The sequence below is a fragment of the Solea senegalensis genome, linkage group LG2 (genome assembly GCF_019176455.1).
Source record: "Solea senegalensis isolate Sse05_10M linkage group LG2, IFAPA_SoseM_1, whole genome shotgun sequence".
Classification (NCBI taxonomy): domain Eukaryota; kingdom Metazoa; phylum Chordata; class Actinopteri; order Pleuronectiformes; family Soleidae; genus Solea; species Solea senegalensis.
In genome coordinates, this window is record NC_058022.1 from 13,895,214 (window position 1) to 13,912,864 (window position 17,651).

General features: G+C 39.9%; 2 protein-coding genes across 2 annotated transcripts; one reads left to right on the top strand and one right to left on the bottom strand.

Annotated features, from left to right (window-relative positions):
• The first annotated feature begins 1,209 nt into the window (after window positions 1-1,209).
• On the top strand, window positions 1,210-13,534 carry pfkla (phosphofructokinase, liver a). The gene is made up of 22 exons (XM_044019155.1): window positions 1,210-1,449; window positions 2,550-2,623; window positions 2,716-2,793; window positions 4,337-4,526; window positions 4,621-4,786; window positions 5,351-5,395; window positions 5,467-5,575; window positions 5,694-5,789; window positions 5,971-6,063; window positions 7,403-7,528; window positions 7,615-7,679; window positions 7,802-7,865; window positions 7,960-8,106; window positions 8,181-8,251; window positions 8,845-8,932; window positions 9,026-9,178; window positions 9,797-9,961; window positions 10,042-10,103; window positions 10,499-10,610; window positions 11,260-11,359; window positions 11,459-11,564; window positions 11,656-13,534. The coding sequence occupies exons 1-22, from the start codon at window positions 1,365-1,367 to the stop codon at window positions 11,801-11,803; spliced, it is 2,343 nt and encodes a 780-aa protein (XP_043875090.1). The 5' UTR covers window positions 1,210-1,364; the 3' UTR covers window positions 11,804-13,534.
• LOC122765087 lies at window positions 13,280-17,087 on the bottom strand. Its single transcript, XM_044019161.1, has 14 exons — window positions 17,076-17,087; window positions 16,840-16,896; window positions 16,570-16,696; window positions 16,385-16,474; window positions 16,113-16,300; window positions 15,710-15,752; window positions 15,494-15,602; window positions 15,277-15,403; window positions 15,110-15,180; window positions 14,428-14,573; window positions 14,214-14,349; window positions 14,074-14,115; window positions 13,968-13,995; window positions 13,280-13,877 (listed from the first exon to the last, which is right to left on the bottom strand). Exons 4-14 carry the CDS (start codon window positions 16,471-16,473, stop codon window positions 13,750-13,752), a joined length of 1,107 nt encoding a protein of 368 aa, XP_043875096.1. The 5' UTR covers window position 16,474; window positions 16,570-16,696; window positions 16,840-16,896; window positions 17,076-17,087; the 3' UTR covers window positions 13,280-13,749.
• Window positions 17,088-17,651: the final 564 nt, after the last annotated feature.

Sequence of the window (17,651 nt, forward strand, 5' to 3'; positions counted from 1 at the left end):
ATTCTGCTTTCTCTCTTCTTTGCTGACCATTGTTTGTGTTATCAACATCGCAGCTATGCAAATGTGTATGTGAACTCTGCTTTAGGCTGTTCAAGTATCCAAATTCCACGACTGACTTGGCCAAGAACCCCGCCAAACACGCCGCCTTCTCTGTGAACCATTTCAGGATCTGGACACATTGCTCTCACTGAAAATATACTGTAGCTGCCAGGACACCAAGGGCTCACCTAATAAAACATGCCAACGACTCACACTCCTGCATAGTCCATTGAGGAAAAATAAGCATTTATGTCTGGCAATAACAGAGGAGCCACTGGACTGCTACTGCCTTGTTTGATAAGCTTGTGTCATTAATATAACTCCAAACAATGAATTTCTAACATGGAAGTGGATAATGGACTTTGGTGCAGGGAGTGAACGGTCTACAAAATGTTTCCAGCCAGAAAAGGCTGTCTGCAAGAAAACTGCAAGAAAAGGTGGTAAGTATATTAAATAGATTTAACTAGGTGCACCTTTAATTAAGTGGCTAATATATTTTATGCTGGCCCTTTCAAGCTATTTCAAAGTCACAATTCGACTGTTCAACAAATATTCTTCTCCCATAAAGAAGAAATAATTAACCCACAACACAACTCTAAACGCTAAACTGCTGTTGTTATATTTACACTTTTACAGTCTGTGCAGGGTGAAGCATGCGATATATGGGATTTTTGGGTTGTATGAGATTTTACACTTTTATGTCTGATAATTGATCCAGTGATCTTGACCAATATTGGACTGATACTGGTTCAATATCATTGCAGAATGTCAGTACACGATAATGCTACATTTTGTTTAATAAGAAATGTAGAGGAGCGTCTAGCAAAAGTAAAGTTAGGCTTTTACTTAGTATATAACGTAAAGATACACCGAGTTCAATCAAATGTAGTTTTTTGTCTTTCATGTCACACGTCGATGATGATGAAAGTAAGTTTTCTTCCGGAGTGGAGGATGACTGTAATACGTGTGCTACGTGCTGTGAGCCTTTTCCTCCTGCCACCTCTTCGGCGTTCCTCAAGTGGGCGGGGCTCTCGAGTAGGGACAAGTATTGTGTATTAAGGAGAGAGGCACGAGAGACAAATGAGGCGCCGGACTTTCCCGGTTTATAAAACAAACGCACAGTGAGTGAGCTCTTATATGGACGGGGGCGGAGTCAGACTGTGTAGAAGGGGGAAGTGTCAGTGTGGGTGCGGTGTGTCAGGGTCCAGCCTGCTGTCAACGAGGAAGTGTCACAGCACGTACATCATACTGTGTTTGTCTTTTTGAAACGATTTTTACTATTTTTATTCGCACCGTTTGGTGGTTTTTGGAGTGACAGAGCAAAAATGGCCACGGTGGACTTGGAGAAGCTGAAGATGACGGGAGCCGGGAAAGCCTTAGCGGTTCTGACCAGCGGTGGAGATGCACAAGGTGACCTTAAAGACTGCATTATAGTGCATGTTGTAGCCTTCAGGTGCATGTTACACGTGTGATGCGAGGTTGGTGCGACGTGTTAACGTGAGCAGGGGGAAAACAACTGCTCTGTATACACAGAGAGGAATGGATGTTTACTGACCGTTTCATCAAAATGCAGCTGTTCATAATGAACCCTGAGATGTGTGAATTTCAGATGACCACAACATGTGTGCTGTGCTTTCTGCTGCCTGTTTTGTCTGTTTGGTTACATGTTCGTGTTTTATGGTGTCTTTATCAGGTTAGGTCTGCGTAACTGATTTTAAATGTCAGGTATTGCTACATATCGCTATATTGTACTACTGATACTACACCTTTGAGTATTTCCTAATCACCTGTAGAGTAGGTCTGATAACAGCATTTTTCTACCCTTTGTTGTAAGATGGTAATAACCCATTTATGCCCATCCATATATATATATGTATATATATATACATATATATATGTTCAGCTATTGCTGTTTTTTTATTTTCATATGGTCCGTAAAATCTTGAAAAAGGTTGATCGGTGTTTACACAAAACCTGGAAATGATGATGTCTTGTTTTGTCCACAAACCAATACGTCTAATGATTTCTTTGTTACATGGATCACAGAAACAAAAACATATTCACATTTAAGAAGCTGACATATCTGAAAGCTTGTTGTAATTGTTAAAAAAAACCCTCAATATAGTTGACGATTCATTTAGTAATCGATTAATAATCGAATCATCGTTGCAGCCCTGATTTAAATTAAGTAATGCACTTGTAACAAACGTGTAATTACTCTAGTATCATGCTAGTACTATATTGTTTGGTTCTTACAATGTTATTAGATGCCAGTACTTCTTTTGTGTGTTGTCATTCAGTGTAGCTGTTGCCTAACAATGTGTGCAAAGTGAAAACTGGCGGTTATAGTCTCCACCGGGCAGATGGTACTTTTACCCAACAACTGACAATGAAGTCATGTCGACCTCAGTTGTTGCTTTCCATGCTGGTCTGTGGTGCAGCTACGTGTGTGTAACAATAAATTTGACTCAGGGTTCAGGTTTTTCAGTCTTGTTGTTCTTGTGCAACAGGGATGAATGCAGCTGTCCGCGCTGTGGCACGGATGGGCATTTATGTGGGAGCCAAGGTCTATCTTATTAACGAGGTAAACAAGCTGTTTTTATGTGTGTTTGTCGCCACAATAAATACACACATTACGTTGGGCTGGGATTAGCTGTATGAATCTGTGCTTTTCAGGGATACCAGGGCCTGGTGGATGGGGGAGAGAACATCAAACTGGCCCACTGGCATAGTGTGACCAACATCATCCAACTGGTAAGGAGTCATGTTAGGCCATTTTCATACTTTTGACTTGTCTTTGTAGGAGAAACACAAATGTTATGCTGTTTGTTTTAAATCAGGTTTCCCAGAAGCAAGTCGTGCTGGAAGCACATTAGTTGAACATTGTTAATTAAATATTTGCCGCATAAAATCCCTGATGTGCTTTTAATTGAATTACTTTGTTGGTACTGTCATTGCCTGAAATCTCTCTCTTGATGGTTTTTAAATGAACTGTATTTTTTCATCCATCTCCTCTGATCTGTTCTTTACCTGCCTGTCTTATTCTGGTAATAACCGGGTAAGGACTCTTGCTGCATGTGCTCATGTTTCAAGCGTGCCAGACAGCAGTCTGCTCTGCAGTATTGAAAATAAAGTTAAAAGCAGTCCCATTGCATTTCATTGCTAATTAGGAATGAGCAGATATGATATTCAGTATCGATCCCATTACTGGTTGAAATCATTGGATATATATTATTGGAGGATGAAAAGTAAAATCCAATATACAAAACTATGATATTAAATATCAGCTAAATGCTTCCTAGAGTGTTTATTACACAGTGTGAGCAAGGTTGTTATGACTAATGGTCTACATTTATATTTCACTCAAAGGGTTTTACACTACAGTTTTGCCATTCAGACCCATTCACTCACACATTAATACTGCTCATCTGCTTTCCTGTCACACAGCTTGGGGTTAACTGTCACCAGGCCACAAACAGCTTAGTCATTTAAAATATGTAACAGAACTATATCAGACTGACATCCGTATCAATAGATACTCTAGTTTATCGTATTGGACAAGAAATTGGACCATCTCTATTAGTGCCAATGGTGATGTTTCTTAGCCTCTTTTTTCCTAAAGTGATCAAGTATACTTGGGATTTTTGAACCCGAGTGAACCCGCTTTAAAAATGGCAAATAACACCATTCCCATTGTGATGTTCTTGTTTTCTGGGTACCTCTCTCAGTGAATCTTTCAGTTGACGCAACTGATGAAATAAATATATTGAGCGTTGTCCCAAGCTGTGAAAAGTAACGTCACCAATCACCACAAACATTCATCGCTGCCTGCTAAACTAACAGCTGGAACATGAATCCGCAACACAGCATAGAACTGCAAAAAAGGTGCAAGAATTTGTGTCGCTGCCAAAAATGAAGCCCACAAATTTAGCTTGTCCTTTTGTTGTCATTAGTGTTGATCAAAGCCGAAGGCGATTAAAAACCCATGTGCATTTGCAGAATCATTTGACCTCCGAGTGAATGGTGTTTAAACAAGCTCCCACTGATCCAGTGGGAATTTGGTATTGGATTTGTGTGTTAAGGCCTGCTTTTTCTAACACTGGCCAAATGGTTAGTGTTTAAATCACTTGATTATCTTGTGACTGTGGCCCTGTTTAAATGTGTCCTGATAGATCCTGATAGATCCAGTTAGATAGATAGAGATTCTGTGGTAGCAGCTTAGGTTTTTCTTAGGTGACAGATCAGGCTGCAATGTTCTGTCTGCCTTATTTGACAATATACAACATCTGTGCTCTAGGGTGGAACCGTGATTGGTAGCGCACGATGCAAAGTCTTCACGACGCGAGAGGGAAGACTTGCAGCAGCCTTCAACCTGATAAAAAAAGGCATCACCAACCTGTGTGTTTGCGGTGGAGACGGCAGCCTCACCGGAGCCAACATCTTTCGCAATGAGTGGAGCGGTTTGTTGGAGGAGCTCGTAGCGAAAGGTACAGTGTTTTTTCCATGGATAAAAAAAAACCAAACGCAATTTCATTCAATTTGAGTAAGAGTGAACCGCTGTGTGTCTGTGTACTATTTTAGGACGCATCACAGACGTTATGGCCAAGGAGCATGACCACTTGAACATTGTGGGGCTCGTGGGCTCCATTGACAACGACTTCTGTGGCACTGACATGACCATCGGGGCGGACTCTGCGCTGCACCGCATCATGGAGATAGTGGATGCCATCATGACCACCGCGCAGAGGTCAGACTGATGATCCTTAGGTCACGATGAAAGTCAAATGTATTAAATAAGTTACAGTACATAAAGATACAAAAAGAACATAGCGATATTTATAGCAGTAATATGTATCCTCATCCTGTATGTCAAACTTGATCCAAACTGTCTTAAATGTTAGGATTTGTGTCATATATGATAGAAAACCTAATCTACGGGGTTGGAATTGTTGGACAAAAGATGCTAGCTGGAGACGTCCACTTTGGGATCAGAGAAATGATCATGGACATATTTTTTGCTGTTTTGTCAAAAAAGTATTCGATTTGCACAGAAACTAATACTGGTCTAAGTTGTTACTTGATGCTTAAGCTCATCTTAACTATAAAGAGGAAGGAATGCAGTCCTCAATGCCAAGTAGATTTGACAATCACCCAACTCCTCCATTCAAGTCTGTTTGGCATAGTTTGTCTGAGCTTGCACAGACTTGTATCTTAGCATCGCTATACACGACTGCAGGCTGAAAACAGTTGAATGCTCTTGTAGTTGCTGCAAAACTTTATGTCGTTTCACTCTCTTGTCTCCATCCCACAGCCACCAGCGCACTTTTGTGTTGGAAGTCATGGGTCGACACTGTGGGTGAGTGACACTCTGACCTGGTTTGGTGTCATTTATACACTGCCACTATAAAGTGTTTGCTGTTACTCCAGGTATCTAGCCTTGGTGTCAGCTTTGGCGTCTGGGGCAGACTGGCTCTTTATTCCAGAGGCTCCTCCTCATGAAGGCTGGGAGGACCAAATGTGTACCCGTCTGGAGAATGTAAGACATTAAAGCTAGACTATGCTATATGTGAGGCCTACAAGCATTTCTGCCATCGAGATTTAATTCAGTACTTAGAAGCAGGATCAGTTAATGCGTCTGTGTCGTGTACCTTCAGAGCCGTTTAAAGGGGTCAAGACTCAACATTATAATCATCGCAGAAGGAGCCATCGACAGACAAGGAAACCCCATCTCAGCGACATATGTGAAAGATGTAAGTAAATATCAGCCTTTCAGGGGTTTCTGATAATGTACCCCCAGGCACACAGGTTGTCAGTTATTGGACAGTCATCCTGAAACTTGCTGCCATGTATTACAGACTCATTTTTTTTCGGTGTCATCCTAGTGAATAATGAAGCCGCAACACACTGAAATGCTTTAATGTCTCTTTGTAGCTGGTGGTGAATCGACTGGGTTATGACACCAGACTGACCGTACTCGGCCATGTTCAGCGAGGTGGAACTCCCTCAGCGTTTGACAGAATTCTGGTGAGTTTGAATATTATAGTTTAATCTACGAGTAAAGATGCATGTTAGACTCAAGATTTTTCCTTACCCTAATGTTTTATATTATTTATTTTGTATGACACTGTACAAATTGTGGTTTACTAACTGATATAGGAAAATCACATCCTAATGTTAAACACTGCACAAACTGTTTATGCCAGCATTGGGAAGTCTTTTGCCTCGGTTCAGTGCTTAAAACATTCTTCAAAGGTTGTAATAACTACTGAACACATCAGTCGAAAATGTAAATAAATGTTTGTCAGCTACCACTTTCAGCACAGATAGGAAAATACCATAGATGTTGATGAGATTAACCAAATGGGATTACTGAAGATTGTAATCTGTTTGTGTTGTTGATGAGTTGAGCTCATCTTTGTCGTGTCACAGATCATTTGTCTGCCTAATCAACAACAACCTACTGTCTTTGACTTGCCCTTGTCCTATACGTGTACTCACACCTGGTATCTGTCCTCATTTCTAGTTCTTGTATAAGCACAAAAGAAAGCCTACATCCCTTTCTTCACAAAGTTTGGTATATATAAAAGAGATACTTTGAAACATGTGTATGGACATAAACAGGGGTGTTTGCACAAGTAGACGAGGCGTATTTTTAAACGAATAAATGTATACCTGTTTGACTGATACTCCCTGAAATGCACAAGTCACGGGCAAACAGGACGACAGATTACGCTTGCATGGATCCAGCGGAACTTAAATGTGCGCTGTTTTGGAGCACAGTTGATTTTCTTTCATGCACAGCGTCTGTCACATTCTGCCACTCTGGTGCCTTTTGTGTGTCCAATTCAATACTTTTTGATTTCTGTGTCAACTTCCTCTTCTTCCCTGTTCTCTCTGCATTTACCATGACTTTCCAGTCACTTCCGATCAATCTGGGGCATTTCATGGGCAACTATGGGCGTTACCTAAAGCTTGCAAAAGCTGCGCTTGAATGGCGTGTTGATTGTGAAAACGGGGAAAGTGGAATCTCCGTGCGCATGCTTTTATAAATCAGAATATGTATGTGCGTAAGCACTTTCTATGCTCAGTTTTATAATTGAGGCCCCTGATCATGAGCTGACTGTGGCTAGAACAGGCCTGCACACTCCCAATCCAACCTGAAAGCATCTTCAGATAACCCAACTATATTCTGTAGTGGTTTGAGGATACATGTAGTCACATCCCTGGGCATGCATGGATACATACAGGACCGCACACAAACACGCCAGCATCGGAAAGTGAGACCAGTTAAAAAAAAAAATGTTGTTATTTATTCCTTGCTTGTATCAAATCTCCACCATATTAACGCACACTTTTTTTTCAGAGCACTAAGCAGGGTGTGGAAGCAGTGGTTGCCTTATTAGAGGCCTCTCCTGACACGCCGGCCTGTGTCATTGGCCTGTCGGGTAACCATGCTGTTCGTCTTCCTCTAATGGAGTGTGTGGAGATGGTGAGTTTCTCTCTCTTGTCTTCTTTCATAGTTTTTGATGGACATGAACCTAAAACAGCAGCGTTGCTGTATTTTTCAACTTTTAGACAAAGCTGGTACAGAAGGCCATGAATGAGAAGAGGTTTGAAGAAGCTGTGAAACTGCGTGGAGGGTGAGAGCTGATACTTATTCCTTTATATTAAATATTAATAGAATCTGGTTTTGGTGACTAAATTTGGTGTTTCTTAGCCAATGAAAAACAAGAAAAAGCTAAAACCGATCATGCTTTTGCAGGAGTTTTGAGAACAATTGGAACATCTACAAACTTCTTGCCTTCCAAAAACCTGCCCAGTTGAAGGTGAGTCTCTGACAACCATGCTCACACATACTATATACTCACAAATATATTTAACACATGTGCTTATTCATATATGTGACTCATGTTTCCACAGAGCAATTTCACTTTGGCTATCATGAATGTGGGTGCTCCTGCTCCAGGGATGAATTCGGCAGTGAGATCAGCTGTAAGATTAGCGCTGGCCCATGGACACAGGGTCTATGGGGTCCAAGATGGATTTCAAGGACTTGCCAATGAATCAGTAAGTCCGTTTATCTTCTTATCTTATCATATCCCAGGTGAATCTGTTCTATTCTGACCGCTGTCTTTGTCCAGGTTTTTGAGATGGAATGGCACAAAGTTGCGGGATGGACAGGCCAAGGTGGCTCCCTGCTAGGAACCAAAAGGTAATCGACATAACCCTTTGATTTCTATAAGATAAATGGATTCACGATTCTTAAAGGCAATACATCTATAATATGTACAACAGCGACCTTTAGCTTTTACAACTGTTACTGCAATCCCAATTCAAATCATTGGGAGAATGTGGGCTGCCACTCACAGAAAGTGAGGTGCACTTATACCTGGTATTACACTGTGCTCATGCACTTAGACGCATACTTCCATAATTGTTCTACCATCTCTTTTATATTTATATACACGGAACGTATGCCATTAGAGATTGAAAGTGATAGTGTGTCTGCAGCAGCAACAGTGGAGAGTTAGACGACAAGGTGATGATAACTGGTCGTAGAAACATTGAAGTTAAATATCCACCGACAAAGTGTAAGAGAGGGAAAGAGAGACCATTAGCTAACCTTGGCTGCAGTAAAGTGTGCTACAGTATCCTCACCGGCATCTCTTTTAACTTCCTCTCCACTTTTTTAATCGGTGCAATCTAGTTGTTATCTAAAGAAAAATGCTGTATCACACCTGCCTGTGGCTAACACATAACCTTGACATGTGTCCTTTTGAGTGATTTTAATGTTGTTTTTTTCAGGACTCTTCCAGACAAGAACATGGAGAAGATTGTGGCAACCATTACCAAGTTTAACATCTCAGCTCTGCTTGTAATCGGAGGGTTTGAGGTAAAGTATCAGTTACGTGTGGTTGCTGAACAGTCAATGTGTCTGTGTTGAGATAAGAGTGGTTTTCAGTGCTTCGCTTGATGACGTTTAAAGGGCTACAAAGGTGTGCTGCAGCTGTATGAAGCTCAGAATGTCTATGAGAAGCTCTGCATCCCCATGTGTGTGATCCCTGCCACCATCAGCAACAATGTGCCCGGACCTGACTTCAGCCTGGGAGCAGACACTGCAGTCAACGCTGCCATGGAGGTAACACTGAGCAGGTGGCACATCAACGTTGATGTTTTGGGAATAATATGGGCAAACACTTTGCTAGACTCTGAAATCCTCTTCAAAACAGAGACAGGTAGTAACTCTAGTAACCCTCTCGAATTTTGAATGCCATGTCCGGTAAAAGCTTTAGATCATACTGTACATAAAATGTTCACATAGTCTTCCATTTTAAGGGTGAGTAACCAAGTAAGTAGCAATTCATTCAGTAGCCATCAGGGGGCGATACCATAGGTTGCAAAAAGAACTAGTAAATGAGCCTTCTTCTCACTATATGAGTTTTTCCAGTAGCACATGATGCCAATGCTGTAAACTGTGTTCCCTTTTAGAGGCACATATGAGTTGACACTGCCTGATTGACAATATTTTCATTTACTTCATTCTGATTTATTAAACGAGACACTCCGGTATGATCCAATATGAAAATAAATGGACATACTGTATGTACGTGGTCGAAAAGCTGCTCTTTTCTGCGCTTTCGTTTGCTTTTCAAAGAGTCTTCACTGTGACAGTGCAGTGTAGGTGAGGGTTGCTTAGGAGTAAGTAAACATCTGAGAGTACATCTACACTTTGACCTAATTTCACGTCACTGGTTAGGGCTGTGACAAGATCAAGCAGTCTGCCAGTGGGACCAAGAGAAGAGTGTTTGTGGTGGAGACCATGGGTGGATACTGTGGCTATCTCGCAACCTCCACCGCCATGGCTGTGGGTGCTGATGCAGCCTACATCTTTGAGGACCCCTTCAATATCCACGACCTGAAGGTGAGAACCAAACTAAAGGTCTGTGTCTTCTCCTTCAGCTGTAATGTTTGTGGCTTTTAATTAATCGTATCTTTTGACAGACCAATGTGGAGCATTTAGCTGAAAAGATGAAGAAGGATGTCCAGCGGGGCCTTGTACTGAGGTACATAAGCGTTTTTGTTTTTTTTTATCTTTTAATCTGTGTTCCATCTGTGCTTTTGCTACCATCATGTTGTCTAACGTAGTGAATGACGTGTATCACTATCTACTCAGTACTTAACAGTCAGGTGTTTCGACACCGTCTTGTGAATGTTTTCTAAACACAAAGCAATTTGCAGAAAAACATTTCATAAATCATGGTAATGTAACATATTTTATGTACAAAATGTCATGGCAATGAATCAAAAATGAATATATTTCAGTGATAGAACAGAACAGACTAGCAGAGGGACATTACCACGCTTAGGAATAAAAGATATTACTGTCAGCACTGTTCTGTACATGTCATATTACTGAATGTAGTTTGACATTACTCGATCCCTTTCTCTGTCACAACAGGAATGAGAAATGCCATGAAAACTACACCACAGACTTCATTCATAGGCTGTATTCAGCTGAGGGGAAGGGCATCTTCGACTGCAGAGTCAATGTGTTGGGACACCTTCAGCAGGTGATGAACATCTGTGTGATCATACACTGACTGATCAAAGCTTTGCAATTTACAAACATCTATGTCAGTGACACTCCAATGTTAAGTAGGACTGGATGATGCGGCCAAGAAGCTGATCTTATTACATATACTGTTAATTACTGATTAACATTGGATTATTTATTTCTTACCATGACAATAATTTGGTTATTTTAGTATCATTTAAATACGTTAGTCAGACTACAGTTGAGCTTTTCTTAATCGGACTAACATACTTGGATAATGCAATTCATAGTCTGATTACTCCTGCATGTATACACTTAGACGTATAAACTGCAGTACTGCTGCCAGAAATCTTTCTTCAAACAACACAGCAACCATAACAGCCATGCTCAATCTAATCTGTATCACAATTAGCATGTACAGCAGGTAAAAAAACATACAGAACCTCAGCACGATCCAGCTCCCCATTCGCTGTTTGTGTTTCTGTGATGTAAAGCTCATAGAAAGATACAGTTTCTCCTCCACATGTATGCTGGAACTATGCTAGTTGCCCAAATCTCAAAGTGAGTTTGTGCAAACTTGCAATGAAAATAAAAATTGCAATAAGTATCGGCCATCCCTTCTAGAATGTGACCGCATCTATAATTGGTTTGCTTTTGTGCTTCAGGGAGGGGCACCTTCTCCGTTTGACAGGAATTATGGCACAAAGTTGGGTGTGAGGGCAATCCAGTGGATTTCAACGAAACTGAAAGAAAACTTCAAAGAAGGTAGAGTTACTGTGTAAAGTCGTGGTTTATGTGAGCCAATTGCTCAGGATGCCAGATCAAAGCCCAGTGATGTCATGATTCCACTGTTTTCCCCACTAGGCCGAGTGTTCACCAACTCACCAGATACAGCCTGTGTGCTCAGCCTCAAAAGGAAGGTCATCTCATTCGTCCCTGTTGCTGAACTGAAGGCCGTGACTGATTTCGAGTGAGCAAATTCAGAGTTCTTGTCAAATAACGTCAATTTTCAGTTGTATTCTCAACGATATGTTAATATACTGTGTGTCACTGGTTTTTAGGCACCGGATGCCCAAGGTCCAGTGGTGGTTCAGTCTGCGACCCATGCTCAAAATGTTGGCCAAGTACCAAACCAGCTTCTGTGAATATGTTCCAGGAGAGATCGAACATGTGACTCGACGCTCCATCAGCATCGATGCTGGCTTCTAAACTCTGTAGGTCTACTGTATACTCTGCACTTTTTTAATCTTTATCCTGCAGTTTTTTTCACCTCTCAAGAGTTTCCAATTTCTACCGTGTATATTCACAGGACTGAACACTTTAAAAGCAGTACCATTGTGGCTTTAGTTGTAAATAATATGAAAGTATACTTCTTCAGGTATTCTTTGGTGCTTGCAATACAGGTCTTTTTCTTTGTACTAAACAAGCCTTTGGAAAGTCAAATCACTGCATTAAAAAATATGTGTAACTAAGTTAGTTCAAAGATAACTTAACAAAAATATGATCGCAGAATTACCTTTTTTAAACGAAGTCTGTAGTAAGTGAGACTTGGAAGATTTTCTTGAAGATATTTCATCTATAAATGAACTTTTTGTGACCACAGGCATTCTATCCATTTTCACTAGTTAAGACACAATTAGAGTATCCAATTAACCTAATCCCCATATTGCATGTTTTTGGACTGTGGGAGGAAACCAGAGAACCACGTACACACGAGGAGAGCATGCAAACTCCATGCAGGGGACCAGGTCGCAAACCCGGCTCTTCTTGCTGCAAAGGCAAGAGTGCTAAACACTACACCAACCGTGTGAAATGTTAACACTCTGATGATCATTGTTAACAACCTGAAGCTCTCCAACAACTGTAATTGACTCTCAAATGGCTATCGCACCTTGGAGCAGCCCAGCCGTGAGCACTGCCCACTTTTTACAGAGGTTACATTTCCTGTGTTTCACCACAAACCTTCAGAACTGAAGAAGCCTCTTGGATGAGGTGTAACGTCTACAAGAAAAACTTCAAGTCCAGTTGCTTCCAACTCAATGGCTCCCTTTACACTTGCCTGTTTTGGATAACGGTTACCTGGATAATGAAAATCTACAAAGACATACTTTTTTGTACTACTAATACAAATGGATGTTCATTTTTTTCTTAATGTACAGTAGTTTGTATGGAGGTACAAAAGAATCCATCATTTTACTTTACAAGAGCTGTTGCCAGCTCTTTGGACAAATTCTATCAGACACTGAAGGCATCTTTATGCTGCATACTGTATTTAATTTACTGTATGCTGTATTTAAACATCTATGAGATGCTGTGGATCGTCCTATTAGGAAATGTATGCCACAGCCAGTAAAGTTCCAACAATCCACAGCTACTGTGGAGGAGTGGAACAACATTCCACAGGCCAGCACTCACACTGCTGTGAACTCCAAATGAGCAGATGAAAATCTGAACTTCTGTTGTGCTGCCTTTCTGCCACTTTAACGCTTCACATGCACTCTCTGCTATTCACATTTATTCTCTAAATGTTAATTGTTGTCATAGAAAAGTATTGCAAATGCTTTGCTGAAAGTTATGAAAAATGTTTTGTAAAGTACTGAATTATGTATTTTAAATCTTTGTTCAGTAAATATTATATAAAGCAGATTATATTTGTTCTGTGGTTTGCTGCAAAATCACATTAAATCAAAACTCCAACTTTATGGGTAAAATATAGATGTGAGATAGAGATGTGACTAAATGACTCGTGAGACCAGAGAGGTATTAATTTTATTTTTTATTTCAAACTCAACAGTAAATGTTAGAATCAGAAAATGAATACCAATGAGCAGTTAATTACACTGTAAGATTAACTTCGTAACTGCTGCTGTCACAAAAGGGAAGCATGCAAAGAAATATGGATTTGTATATTATTTTGTTGCTAATAAAATGTTATCCAACTGTGAGGCTGATGTGAAATATGTTCAAAGTACTGATTAACTTTATAATAAACTGAGGTATATGTACACTCTTACAACTATTTAAGAGACTAAAACAGAAAATGCCTTTTGAAAAGTCACACCGCAAATTTCACGTAAACCAAGAACAGATGAATCAAGAACTGGTCTAAGAACAAAACAAACCATTTTCAGTTAATGTGTGAGTAAACAAATGTCTCAAAAGTTGAATGAAAATGGACAATCGTCTTTATTTTTATCTTTGCTAGATGCCTGAGGACTCATGAAGTTGAAGGCAAACTGAAAGTCTTCTCCTTGTTCTGACTGGCCAAACAGAAACTCGGGGGCTGCAAAATTGTTTGCATGCCGTTAATTCAAAATGGGCAACAGATGTCACATATAAACACATAAATGGGGTGATGCGTCGTAAAACTTACTACGTGAAGACTTTGGTTCTGTAGTGTTCTGAAAAGAGATCAACAACATTCTGTGTCATTGCAGTAATACTGGATGAAAAAAGTGTTCCAGTAACAAATGAAGTACCTTCTCGTTGAACAAAGAGTTGGTGAAAGTAAAAGACGTGTCCTGCAGGCAAAATTAGAGTTAATTCCAAAATAACAAAAATAATCATTAAAAAAAGAGGTTTCTTGAACATTGCTTGTTCTCTTTTGCTTGTTTTTCACCTCAACCTGTGACGGGCCCATGTCAAACCCAAATCCAGAGAAGCATGGGGTGTTCGGGTCAGAGTTGACAGAGAACAGGAGAGCTGGAGATTTGGTCTCGGATGTTGCTGTGTGTGGGGACCTGGTTGGACTGTAACTGAAGTGAAAGCGTGAAAGACAAATTTCAATAGTTGTATAGACGGTGATTTCAATTCAAGTCGGATCAAACCCTTACGTGAATGAAAACGAAGGGGTGGAAGGTGCAGTGGCTGGCGACTGAGAAAAATCAGCGTGTCTCTTGTTGTCCTTTTCTCTTGAGGTTTGATCTTCATCTCCAACCTCTACTGCCTCTTCCATCTCCGACACATTAGTCTGCTGTTCCTATGCAGAAAACACCTTGGGTATAAAAACTTCTTCAAATTATGGAAACCATTTAAACAGTAGTGTAGTCATGAATAATGCTGTGTCATTATTTGATGTACAGTATATTGAATTTCAAGTGAGAGGAGTTTTCAGTGAGGGACATCATTTTTTATTAAACAATTCTCTTTTTCAGAAACAGCACATCGGTGTAGTGAGGGGTCATAAATTATCTAAGAGAGAGATTAATACCTCGCAATTGAGAATTCCTTTCACTGTCACTGTTGTAAATGTTTGAGACTAAAGAACACTTCATATAGAGATGATACAAAACACTCTCATGGACAGAAGTCCTCATGATGAGTCAGCTGATTATAACATGTAAACGTGGAGACTCTCTATAAACTCATGAACCTCCGATACTTAACTGTGATTACACCACAGCTCGGTAGATGAGGTGTCAGTATCAGTTGGCAGTGAGAGGGAAGTTTTTTTGTAAACCAGGGAAAACTGACCATTGAAAGTCATTGTTGGTATAATAGAAAAATAAACATTACCAAGACTTTGTCCTGTAGTTGCGTTTCCTTTTCCTTCTCATCGATGTGCATCGCATTTGGCAAATTTTCCTCTGATTTTTGTAACACCAGCACATGGAGAACATTGAAGAAGATGTTGGCATTAACTGAAATATCAAATTAAATTAAATAAAATAATGTTCAATTACCAGTCTGCTCTTCAAGTGACCTCAACTCTCTGCTTCGTTCTTGTGGCTTGGGGCTGCAGGTGGTTGTGTCCAGGCCCTGGTGTTCTGCCTGAGTATCTTCAGCACTTGCTTCTACAGATTCTTTCGTCTGCAAAAATCTGGCCACGTTAGCAGATCGACTACTTGATGATACAATGCTCTTCATGACCATAGAACTGTTTTATGGCACCTGTGTTACCTCTGTTTGCTTGAGATGAAGACATTCAATGTCAACGGCAGAATCACTGTCCTCTATCTGAGGATCTGGTTTCTCCTGTGACTCTTTTATGGGCAGTTCAACACATACACTGGAAAGAAAATTAGAATCAGTCATTTTCTGACACTTTATTGTTAAAAAACAAAACAAAACGCTTTGCATGATATATTTGTTTTTGTTACATTCATTAAATTATACCTGTTCGGTAATTCCTCAGTGGAATTAGGATTGGCTGCTAGATCTGGCCAAACAAAAAAAACGGCATTAAGAAGTGTAAAGAGTTCAGCCATAGCAGAGTAAGATGTGATGATCTTAAAGGGTCATTACCTCTGCCAAGGAGCTTATGTTTATGTCCTCATCTGTTTGTTTGGTTTCTGTCTGTTTTTAAGCATGGATCAAAAAGTAAAGTATGATTTTCATTACATTTTCTGCGGATGATGATTACAACCCAAGGAAGAATATTCAATTGCGGTGGATAATCTCACTTAGATCCTGATTGAGGAATTCTTAAAAAACAATTGTTAACCTTCCCAGACACAAATGTGGACATCTGAGCCACCTTGGCAGAGGTTTTCACACTCTGAGTGCTTCCTCTAATTACCAGTGAGATGGTGGAGCTCTTTCTGTTTCATCGTAACTTGATCATCACAAGCTTTGATCCTACACTCTATCTCCTCATTTTCAGCCTGCAGCCCAAGCAGCTTTTGAGCCAGAGGGTTTTTGCAATAATGTTCTTTGTGTGACTGGAATATCTTTCTGTAGCCTGCAATCCTCTCTTCAAAGACTTCCCTTGTGGGATTGCAAAAAATACAGCAGTAGTTAAGGCATGCAAAAGAGTGTGATGAACACATTCAAAAAAGTAACTGAACCAACTTGTCATCATTGAAGCTGGCTTTTCTTTGCTCAAGTTCTGTTTTCAGCATCTTCTCATACTGGAGGAGCCGGCTGTTAGTCACCTTCATGCTACAGTGAGATGGATGACAAGAAGTAAGATAGTTACGTTAAATGTACCATCCTATTGTGACACTATCACCCACCCACCAGTCATCATACTATACCTTTTTGCAACATCTTTATTATGTTTCACAGAGATCTGCTTCACCCTGATTTCCTCCTCAAGTTCTTTGATATTTTTATTGAGGGTTTCAATGCGAGACCGACACTCAGCAATGTGAGCTCTGCATACTATCAAGACATTCATAAACAAGTGAGGTACAACATTTAACACGTATATGATTGCACCTAAAAGTGGTAATAAGGCCTCCACAATGTAGCTAATTTAATTGAGGATAGTTTGTTGTTTCACAGTCTCGTTTTTATGGTCATACCTTCAATTTGCTGGTTGTATTCATTCTTCTTTTGAGAAAGCTGCCGAATTTGAAGACCTGTAAAATAAAAAATACTAATTATCTTGCCTACTTTAATTAGCTTAGGCTGTCAGTAGCTAGCTTGCTAATACTACTGGCAATTAGCTAAACTTGTCATGATACCAAACATTTAACCTTTACAAATATCACATTACAACAAAACTATTAAGCATCAATAAAATAAAAAACAAACACACCAAAATGACAGAGAAGACTGTCAATGCTGCTCAGGGGAACCTCTTCGTCCATTTTACAACAACCATGGGGTCAAGTCAGCTGCTTATCGTAAACCTGTTGCCCTATAAAGTTTGTGAGCGCATTTGTTTGAATGGTTACGGTAAGGCGAAACAGGTCTCGTGTGATGTTATGAGTATATATTTTTTTCCATAAACGTGGATATATCTAAATGTTATTTCTTAATTAGGATCGGTATATGTACACTTTGCGAGGTAGGTCGCCTTTGGCCGTTTCAATGTATATACCATAAAGATCCAAACATTCGCGCACTCCAAATTTATTTTGATCAGGGAAATACAAACTGATGCTGCAACATCTGTCAACTGTCAATAGCGTGTGAGGAAAGACAAATATGTAATTACTGTTTTTATCAATTGTGTTTATTAATTGTTTATATTGTCTTTTCATTTAGCTTAGTATTTATGTGCTCACAAAAGTAGCCAATTGGCTTTCAATAGGTAGGCTACAGGCACAGTATAATTATTCTTTATATAAATGTAATCAAATGTGATATTATGTTTTATTATTATACTATT